Genomic DNA, 11156 nt, shown 5'->3' on the forward strand with positions numbered 1-11156 from the left:
GAGCCAGCACATGGTGGGAGGGACAGCGAGAAAGAGCGTTTAAGAAAGAAAAAAAAAAAAATCAAGATTTGGTAATTTTTGTTTTTAAGGTACATCCAAAGCTCTGAGGAGAGGGGATTGAAGGGTGGGAAAATCACTTTTGTACAAACTCCATATAAAGAAAGAAGAGACCCATCGAGGACTGAGCACCTAGCCAACTGGAGACCTGTGATGTTGGACACCATCGTCCCTTCCGTGCAAGACCTGGGCAGGCAGGTGCTGCCCACGCTGCTGTCGCTGAGCCAGGAGGGTAAGCGATGTGGGGCGAGGGCCCTGGGGGCTGGATCTTAACCCGCTTGTGGGGAGGTGGAAAATCTCCTTCCCTATCCTCTGGAGTGGCCATGTTGTCTTGGCAACCAGCTGGTAATCACAGCAGGCTCAAGTTGGATGCCCAGAGACAGTTTCTTTATTGACTGCCTTAATGAGGGAAAGGGGCCAGCTGAGGATTTTGATTAAAGGAGTTAATGTATTAACTTGGGTACTAGCACAAAGTAAGTGCTCAATAAATGTTAGCTAAAAACAACCACCCCAAATGGCTCCTTCTCAGACTTCATGCAAAGAAAAGGCTACCTTGGTTGCCCTTGATGTTTTGGGGTTGTGTTAAGTGAGATGGTCATAAAAGGAACTGGGTGGTTGGAAGAAGACCCGGCAGCTTCTTATAGAAATCTTACTAGACTTGATCAAAAGCATAGTTTCTTAGAAGAGTCCCCCTAAAGTGACACTGAGATGTCTGTAAGCAATGGAGCCCTTGGTTTTCCAGAAATGGAAACTATTGTTACTATCAAGTCATTGTAATTTAGGGACGTTGCCTATGCTTTAACCAAATGACTTAAGAAGACAAAAATAAATAGGAGTAAATGCCTCTTTTCTTTCCCCTGCATCACTCCTATTTTTTCCTGTTACAATAATTCCAGAAGAAGCATTAATAGTTTTATGGATTAAAAAATATTTGCCATATTTATAAATTTATATTTAATTTATTTATGAGTGATTTTGAAAACCTTCTATGTGTTGGGTACCAGAGAACTGATGGTGAGCAAAAACCTTGGACTTTATAGTCTAGTGGGGGAGAGATACACATTAACCAAATAATCACAGAAATAAATATTAATTTACAATTCGTAAGTGCTACTAAGGAGGAGGTGCATGGTACACTGGGAACTTTTACTGAGGGCGAGGATGGGGATGTGTGTCAAGATTTGCTGAAGAAGAGATTTGAGCTAACGTGTGAAGAATGAGTTGCAGTTAAATAGATGAGATGGATCAGTATGGTAGGGAGTGGAGGGGAGGCAACGTTCTTGGCAGAGGAAAAAACAAGAGTGTGTTGATGAGAGGGAGCAAGGGGTGACTTGAGGAATTGAAGGAAAGTAAAAATGGCTGCTTTGTAAGTGTAGGAGTGAGTGTGTTCTAAAGGAGGCTGGAGAAACAGGTCAGGTGATGCAGGGCCTTGTAAATCATATAAAGGATAGTGGCCTTTATTTTAAGCCTGATTGAAGGCCGTTAAGTGTTTTTGCATGGAGCTAAAGGAGGAGTTGAATGACGTGATCAAGTCTGTGTTTTGAAAAAGATTGCTTTGTTTGCCAAGTGGAGAATGAATTGGAGGGTCAAGGATGCCTAGAACAGTAACTTAAGTGAGAGTGAATGGTAGCTTGGTCTAAATTGGTAGCAGTAAAAGTGGAGAGAAGTAGACAGACTGAAAGGCTATTTAGAGGTAAAATCTACAGATTGTGGTGGTGAACTGGATAGGAGGGTGGGAGAGAAAGAAGTCTTGAGGATGAATTGAGTTCCTGGCTTATATAATTGAATAGATGATGGTGGCAGTCATTGTGATTGAAACCCTGGATACAGGGCAAGATTTAAGGGGAAGAAAATGCTGGTTTTGAGCACGTGAAGAGTCTCTGTGAGATATCCAAAGAGGCAGTTGGATACACAGGTCCAGAACCTGAAAATGGGGAGGGCGTCTGGGCTTCTAAAAAAACACTTGGGAGTTATCAGCATTTTGGTGGTCATTAAAGCCCTGGGCATGGGTGTGACTGTTTAAGAAGAGTCTGGAGTGAAGAATGAAGGCCGAGAGCTGTACCTTTGAAAATTCCAACATTCATTTTATTTATTTATTTATTTATTTATTTATTTATTTATTTATTTATTTAAAGATTTTATTTACCCATTTGAGAGAGAGAGAGAGAGAGAGAGCATGAACAGGGTGGGAGGGAAGAGAAGGGGCAGAGGGAGAAGCAGACTCCCTACTGAGCAGGGGGCCCCATGTGGGACTTGATCCCAGGACCCTGGGATTATGACCTGAGCTGATGGCAGACGCTTAACCAACTGAGCCAACCAGGTGCCCCAAAATTCCAACATTTAATGGCTGAGTTGAGGAAGATGAGCTTACAAATGAGAATGAGAAGAAATGGCTAGACAGGTAGGAAGAAAACCCAAGAGACCGTAGTTGTCACAAAAGCCAACAGGAGAGGTGTTTAAAGGAGGAGAGAGTGGTCATCAGTGTTAGATATGACTGAGGGGTCAGAGAGGTGAAAATTAAACATATCTATTGAATCTATTGACAAGGAGACCATTGGGGACCTCAGCAAGAGCTTTATTGGTTGAAGGACAGAAACAGAAGTCAAGTAACTACTTATTAACGTTCACGAATGACCCATTGTGAAGGAGATGAGGATAAACTTCCAATCTCAGCAAAACACATAAATTAACTTTACATCATTGTATATATTGAGCCCTGTTACTTCCATATGTTTCACCGAAGTTAAGTATTATGTAGTTATGGTACTTAGAAGGTCCTGTCATCATTTTATGGATGTGAACTCGGTCAAACTTTTGAAGACTACATAGCTAGCAATCTTCGGAGGCAGGACGGCTGTAGGTCTTCAGTGCAACACACTGATCTTTTCACTGCACTATGCTCTGGGAATATGTTTCTTTGTTCAAATCATTCTTGAATATTTTGCTTTGTTTGTGTGTCGGTATTTTAATTTTAGAAGATGTCTTACGAAGTCAGGGAGCTTATCTTTTATATTTGGTATTAATATCTATTTCAAGCATGTATTATTCCATAATTTACATAATGGACACTTAGTTCTTTTTTATAGTGATCATATATAAAATACAGTATTCCTGCTACTTGGCGCTGTGTTTAAAAATATGGTTTTGAATGCATAAAATGTTTAGAATTTGAAGTCAAGTAATGGTTGAACTGAGTATAGAAGGTATGTCTAGGGATTATTTCTTCATAATAGTGATTCTTGTATTACACCTTTCTCTAAAATGTAAAATTAGCATATTCTTTAACTTGCTTCTTAGACTGGATTACAATTCTTTGTGTTTTGAGATTTACTGATACCCTCTCTGACTTTGGGATGTCAGAAAAATTAAAGTTAAAATCATAGTTTGTAAGATTTTCAAATCTGTCTATTCCAATTGAAGTGCAGGACCCTAAAGCTTCCTAAAGGGAATGATGTGCAGCTTTTCTTTTTTTCTTCAGTAAGAAATAGCAAATTTCGGTTTAGAATAATAAACTCTGCTCTTATATAACTTTGCCTGTTAGATTGTATAGAGTAAAACACCATGACTTGAATATATTATCCAAATGAAGAAAGATGATCCTCAAATTTCCAGTTAAGCTCAGTCAAGTCTTTTCATTAGGGTTTGGTTGCAAGTGATATAATTTCTCCTGGCTCTAATTAAATCATTTCCTTTTGGTATAGATTGTTTTCCTGAAATTTGAGCTGCCTATCATGAGTCTAGGTGAAAGATTTAATAGTTTTGGCTTAATTTGAAAGGTCTCCATGTAAATCTGGGTATGGAGATTCTGTATTATTAGTAAATTAATGACATTTTTGGTCATGATGAAAATTTTGACTCAGTATACAATTGGGATTGGTTGTAAGACCTTCTTAGTTCTTAGCAACCAGAAGTAGAATTCTTTTGTCTATGGTGGTGGGAAAGAGTGGGGAATACAGTAGGATGGAGCAGAGCAGAGGAAACACTTGGTTGTAATCTTGTCACTTGGCTCACTGTAGCATGCAACCCTAGTTTTCTTTGGTGGGTGAGTGAATTTCTATCACCCAACTTGTTCCCAGATGCCCATGAGAATCACTGCTACTTCTCATTGCCTACCTATTCCTTCTCTGGCATATTAATAAAAATATTTATAACCCTGATATACTGGAATTAAAAGATTGCAGTTTCCTTGCCTTAAGTAGTGGTTTAAGCCATTAGAAATAAAAGTTATATATTATGCCAAATGAAATAAGTCAATCAGAGAGAGACAGTTATATGATCTCACTGACATGTGGAATTTAAGAAACAAGGCAGAGGATCATAGGGGAAAGAGAGGAAAAAATGAAACAAGATGAAACCAGAGAGGGAGACAAACCATAAGAGACTTTTAATCATATGAAACAAACTGAGGGTTGCTGGAGGGGAGTGGAGGGATGGGGTAACTGGGAAGGGTATGTGTTATAATGAACACTGGGTATTATGTAAGACTGATGAATCACAGACCTATACCCCTGAAACAAATAATACATTAATTTTTGAACTGTAAAACGCAGTTTAACCACAGTGCCATTTTTTTGTTCAAACAATTTTAATTATTTAGTTGAATTTAAATTTTAAAAAAAGGAAAAAAAAAGAAATAAAAGTTGTACAAATAAATCAAGCAGTTTCCAAAGTGGGGAGAGAATTTGTCTTTTGTCACCAACTGCATCCATATCCCAAAGTGGCAACCTGGTAAATGTCACTGTTCTTGATCTTTTATTTTGAGAATTAAAACATAACATTCTAGGGGCACCTAGGTGGTTCAGTCAGTTAAGAGGCTGCCTTCGGCTCAGGTCATGATCCCAGGGTCCTGGGATCAAACCCCATGTCGGGCTCCCTGCTCAGTGGAGAGTCTGCTTTTCCCTCTCCCTCTGCCTGCCTCTCTGCCTACTTGTGCTCTCTCTCTATCTCTCTGTCAAATAAGTAAATAAAATCTTTAAAAAAAAAATAAAACATAACACTCTTGATTTGCAAAGAGTTCCTCAATGGAAAGTTTTTTTTTTTTTTAAGATTTTATTTATTTATTTGAGAGAGAGAACGAGAGCACGAGCTGGGTGAGGGGCAGAAGGAGAGAAAATCTCAAGCAGATTCCCCACTGAGCACAGAGCCCAACACGGGACTGGATCACACAACCGTGGGATCATGACCTGAGCTGAAATCAAGAGTCAGATGCTCAACTGACTGAGCCACACAGGTGCCCCTGGAAAGTATCTTTAATATATACACATCATTGGGTTTGGAATGGAGATGTCAACACAGACTTAATTTTCTGTGTTTTTTTTCCAGGTTTAAAAATTTTTTATTTGTATATTAATAATTGTGCATTCCAATAATTAAAATTGAACAAAAAAATGGCATTGTGGTTAAACTGCATTTTACAGCCTGCAGGACACTTTGGACCAGCTTCATTTTTACTCTAGATTTCACTGTCCTCCCACCCAGCTTCTTCCTTTACCAACATGCCAGTTCTTTTCCTTCCCTGCCAGACAGACAGGCAGATGGGAGAGGCAAGCGTGGTTTTCGTTGTCAGTAGTTCTGAATTCTTTGATGTGAAAAAGGGCAGCACAGCCATTTAAACTTGATCCAACTTCTTTGCATCTGACAAAGTTAAACAGCTAAAAGAAGTAAGAAGGCAATGCTTGTGGAATGTACCATGCATATTGGCTGCACACGCCTCATTAAGATTCACCTGCTTGCTTTTCAGGTTCAGTTGTTTCTTTGGAAGGCAGTGGATTTTTCTCCTGAGTTTCTGTCTTCTTCAATTTCAATTTATCAAATTTCTCACTCTAAGCCATATTGGGTTTGTCAGACTTAGTTGCAGAGGAAGGGGAGTGAGGCGCATGAGCCAGTGAAGTCCATTCTGCAGTGCCCACCGCCAAGTCTCTGTATTTCTAAATATTGGTTATACCTAGAGTATACCTTCATATCCCATATTTAACACTAGTTATTGGCAACTACTTATTTTTCTTCCACAGTTTTTTTTTTGGGGGGGGGAACACAGCTCAGAACAAGAAAAACATAGAAGACCTCTCTCTGATCATTCAGAGCAGATAGTGAGAAGTCTATGCACTGATTCAAGACCTTGCTTGGGTCCCTACCCTAAGGTCTGTGGTTAAATACTATTGTTTTAGAGATAAGTATATCTGTTGAAATAAAAAACACAGCAAGTCAGAAGCAGTAAATTAGGATTAGGTAGGGGTTCTGCAGAGCACTAGCAGCAGAGAGTGGTGACAGCTGGTAGTCTAACATTAACAAATGAGAATGAAAAGCAAGTCAAAAATTAAGTAAAAATATGGTGATCATTTTGCAATATAGACAAATATTGAATCATGTACACCTGAAACTAATATAATATTGTGTCAATTGAATCTCAATTAGAAAAAGAATATATTGTTTTATAGATTTGGTAATGATGTTCTATGGACATAAGACATTTAAAAAATATTGAAGGCTATTACATGCTACTCACTGTTGATAGTACACAAAGATTCAGTGCACCAAACAACTTAGGTTCCTGCTGTCGTGGAGTTTATCATCTGGGCAGGGTTGTGGAGAAAGATCACACACACACACACACACACACACACACACACACAAAATCTCTTATTAAAGAGCACCCCCCAGCCAAGAAAAAAGAATTAAGCAAAAACAGAAGTATGGAGACAGTTAATGTACAGACAACAGGCTTTCCTGCCTCAATGGTGCTTGACTTTATTCCTGTGTTATAGAATGGTATATGAATGGTATATGAATGAAGGTTTATATTTATCAGATGGCACAGAGTAGACACTCCATAAATACTTTTTGAATGGGTCATTAAGTAAAGGCTAGGGTAAGGCTGTCATTGAAAATGGAGAGATAAAAAGCTTCCAGGACAAACAGAAACTAAAAGAATTTGCAATCACCAAACCAGCCCTACAAAAAATATTGAAAGGGGTGCTCTAAGCAAAGAGAGAGCCCAAAAGTAACATAGACCAGAAAGGAACAGAGACAATATACAGTAACAGTCACCTTACAGGCAAAACAATGGCACTAAATTCATATCTTTCAATAGTTACCCTGAATGTAAATTGGCTAAATGCCCCAATCAAAAGACACAGGATATCAAATTGGATAAAAAAGCAAGTCTTGCTGTCTGCAAGAGACTCATTTTAGACCCAAAGACACCTCCAGATTTAAAGTGAGGGGGTGGAAAACCATTTATCATGCTAATGGACATCAAAAGAAAGCTGGGGTGGCAATCCTTATATCAGACAAATTAGATATTAAACCAAAGACTGTAATAAGAGATGAGGAAGGACACTATATCGTATTTAAAGGGTCTATCCAACAAGATCTAAAAACTGTAAATATTTCTGCCCCTAATATAGGAGCAGCAAATTATATAAGCCAATTAATAACAAAATCAAAGAAACACATCAACAACAATACAATAATAGTAGGGGACTTTAACACCCCCCCTCATGGAAATGGGACAGATCATCTAAGCAAAAGATCAACCAGGAAATAAGGGCTTTAAATGACACACTGGACCAGATGGCCTTCACAGATATGTTCAGAACATTCCATCCCAAAGCTACAGAATACACATTCTTCTCTGGTGCACATGGAACATTCTCCAGAATAGATCACATTCTGGGTCACAAATCAGGTCTCAACCAGTACCAAAAGACTGCATATTTTCAGACCACAATGCTTTGAAACTTGAGCTCAATCACAAGAGGTAAGTTGGAAAGAACTCAAATACATGGAGGCTGAAGAGCATCCTACTAAAGAATGAATGGGTCAACCAGGAAATTAAAGAAGAATTAAAAAAATTCATGGAAAAAAATGAAAATGAAAACACAACAAAATCTTTGGGAGGCAGCAAAGGCTGTCCTAAGAGGGAAGTATACAGTGATACAAGTCTTTCTCACGAAACAAGAAAAGTCCCAAATACACAACCTAACCTTACACCTAAAGGAGCTGGAGAAAGAACAGCAAATAAAGCCTAAACCCAGTAAGAGAAGAGAAATAATAAAGAGTAGAGCAGAAATCAATGAAATAGAAACCAAAGGAACAGTAGAACAGTTCAATGAAACTAGGAGCTCATTCCTTGAAAGAATTAATATGATTGATAAACCTCTGGCCAGACTTATCAAAAAGAAAAGAGAAAGGACCCAAATAAATAAAATCATAATGAAAGAGGAGAGATCACAACACACAGAAGAAATACAATTATAAGAACATATTATGAGCAATGATATGCCAACGAATTAGACAATCTGGAAGAAATGGGTGTATTCCTAGAGACGTATAAACTACCAAAACTAAACCAGGAAGAAATAGAAAACCTGAACAGACCCATAACCAGCAAGGAAATTGAAGCAGTAATCAAAAATCTCCCAACAAACAAGAGCCCAGGGCCAGATGGCTTCCCAGGGGAATTCTACCACATTTAAAGATTCTGAAACTGTTCCAAAAAATAGAAACGGAAGGAAAACTTCCAAATCAATTTTATGAGGCCAGCCTTACCTTGATCCCAAAACCAGACACAGACCCCACCAAAAAGGGGAATTACAGACCAATATCCCTGATGAACATGGATGCAAAAATTCTCACCAAAATACTAGCCAATAGGATCCAACAGTACATTAAAAGGATTATTCACCATGACCAAGTGGGATTTATTCCTGAGCTACAAGTTTGGTTCAACATTTGCAAATCAATCAGTGCAATACACTACATTAATAAAAGAAAGGACAAGAACTATATGATACTCTCAATAGATACAGAAAAAGCATTTGACAAAGTACAGCATCCATTCTTGATTAAAACTCCTCACAGTATAGGGATAGAGGGTACATACCTCAATATCATAAAAGCCATCTATGAAAAACCCACAGCATATATATTCTCAACAGGGAAAAACTGAGAGCTTTTCCCCTAAGGTCAGGAACACGGCAGGGATGTCCACTATCACCACTGCTGTTCAACATAGTACTAGGCATCCTAGCCTCAGCAATCAGATAACAAAAAGAAAGAAAAGGCATCTGAATCAGCAAAGAAGTAGTCAAATTCTCACTCTTTGCAAATGATATGATACTTTATGTGGAAAACCCGAAGGACTCCACCCCAAAATTGCTAGAATTCATACAGGAATTCAGTAAAGTGGCAGGATAGAAAATCAATGCACAGAAATCAGTTGCCTTTCTATACACCAACAACAAGACAGAAGAAAGAGAAATTAAGGAGTTGATCCCATTTACAATTGCACCCAAAACCATAAGATACCTAGGAATAAATCTAACCAAAGAGGCAAAGGATCTGAACTCAGCTAACTATAGAATACTCATGAAAGAAATTGAGGAAGACACAAACAAATGGAAAAACATTCCATGCTCATGGATTGGAAGAACAAATATTGTGAAAATGTCTATGCTACCTAGAGCAATCTACACATTAAATGCAATCCCTATCAAAATACCATCAACTTTTTTCTCAGAGCTGGAACAAACAATTCTAAAATTTGAATGGAACCAGAAAAGACCCTGAATAGCCAGAGGAATGTTGAAAAAGAAAAGCAAAGCTGGTGGCATCACAATTCCGGACTTCAAGCTCTATTACAAAGCTGTCATCATCAAGACAGTATGGTACTGGCACAAAAACAGACACATAGATCAATGGAACAGAATAGAGAACCCAGAAATGGATTCTCAACTCTATGGTCAACTAATCTTTGACAAAGCAGGAAAGAATATCCAATGGAAAAAAGACAGTCTCTTCAACAATGGTGTTGGGAAAATTGGACAGCCACATGCAGAAGAATAAAACTGTACCACTTCCTTACACCACACACAAAAATAGATTCAAAATGGACGAAAGACCTAAATGTGAGACAGGAATCCATCAAAATCCTTGAGGAGCACAAAGGCAACAACCTCTTCGACCTCGGCCGCAGCAACTTCTTCCTGGACACATCGCCAAAGGCAAGGGAAGCAAGGGCAAAAATGAACTATTGGGACTTCATCAAGATAAAACAGCAAAGGAAACAGTCAACAATACCAAAAGACAACAGACAGAATGGGAGTAGGTATTTGCAAATGACATATCAGATAAAGGGCTGGTATCCAAAATCTATAAAGAACTTATCAAACTCAACACCCAAAGAACAAATAATCCAATCAAGAAACGGGCAGAAGACATGAACAGACATTTCTGCAAAGAAGACATCCAAATGGCCAACAGACACATGAAAAAGTGCTCAACATCACTCGGCATCAGGGAAATCCAAATCAAAACCACAATGAAGTACCACCTCACACCAGTCAGAATGGTGAAAATTAATAAGTTAGGAAACAACAGATGTTGGCAAGGATGTGGAGAAAGGGGAACCCTCCTACACTGTTGGTGGGAATGCAATCTGGTGCAGCTACTCTGGAAAACAGTATGGAGGTTCTTCAAAAAGTTGAAAATAGAGCTACCATATGATCCAGCAATTGCTCTACTCGGTATTTACCCCAAAGATACAAATGTAGCAATCCTAAGGGGTACATGCACCCCAATGTTTATAGCAGCAATGTCCACAATAGCCAAACTATGGAAAGAGCCTAGATGTCCATCAACAGATGAATGGATAAAGAAGATGAATTCCTAGGGAAGAAACCAGAGAGGGAGACAAACCATAAGAGACTCTTAATCTTAGGAAACAAACCGAGGGTTGCTGGAGTGGAGGGGGATGGGAGGGATGAAGTGGTTGGTGATTGACATTAGGGAGGGTATGTGTTTTGATGAGCACTGTTTATTCTGTAAGACTGATGAATCACAGACCTGTACCCCTGAAACAAATAATACATTATATGTTAATTTAAAAAAAAAAAGAAAAGGCTAGGGTGAAATAGGTGATGGGGATTAAGGGTCGAACTTGTGATGAGCACCGGGCATTGTATGGAAGGGTTAATCACTAAACTGTACACCGGAAACTAACATTACACTGTATGTTAACTAACTGGAATTTAAATAAAAACTTATAAAAAGTCTAGATTATACTTGGCTAGTTCTATTTATAGGATAAAAGGAACTCT

The 11156-nt window shown here is 38.6% G+C and overlaps 1 protein-coding gene across 1 annotated transcript in view; it reads left to right on the forward strand.

Annotated features, from left to right (window-relative positions):
• Positions 1 to 210: 210 nt before the first annotated feature.
• The window catches only part of CCDC81 (coiled-coil domain containing 81), a 53630-nt gene continuing 42684 nt past the window's right edge, over positions 211 to 11156 (forward strand). The window contains exons 1-2 of the mRNA XM_044919778.1: positions 211 to 289; positions 3033 to 3073. Of these exons, the coding sequence (XP_044775713.1) occupies positions 211 to 289; positions 3033 to 3073 (120 nt within the window). The remainder of the gene's footprint in view (positions 290 to 3032; positions 3074 to 11156) is intronic.

Source organism: Neomonachus schauinslandi, chromosome 11, assembly GCF_002201575.2.
Source record: "Neomonachus schauinslandi chromosome 11, ASM220157v2, whole genome shotgun sequence".
In the NCBI taxonomy this organism is placed as follows: domain Eukaryota; kingdom Metazoa; phylum Chordata; class Mammalia; order Carnivora; family Phocidae; genus Neomonachus; species Neomonachus schauinslandi.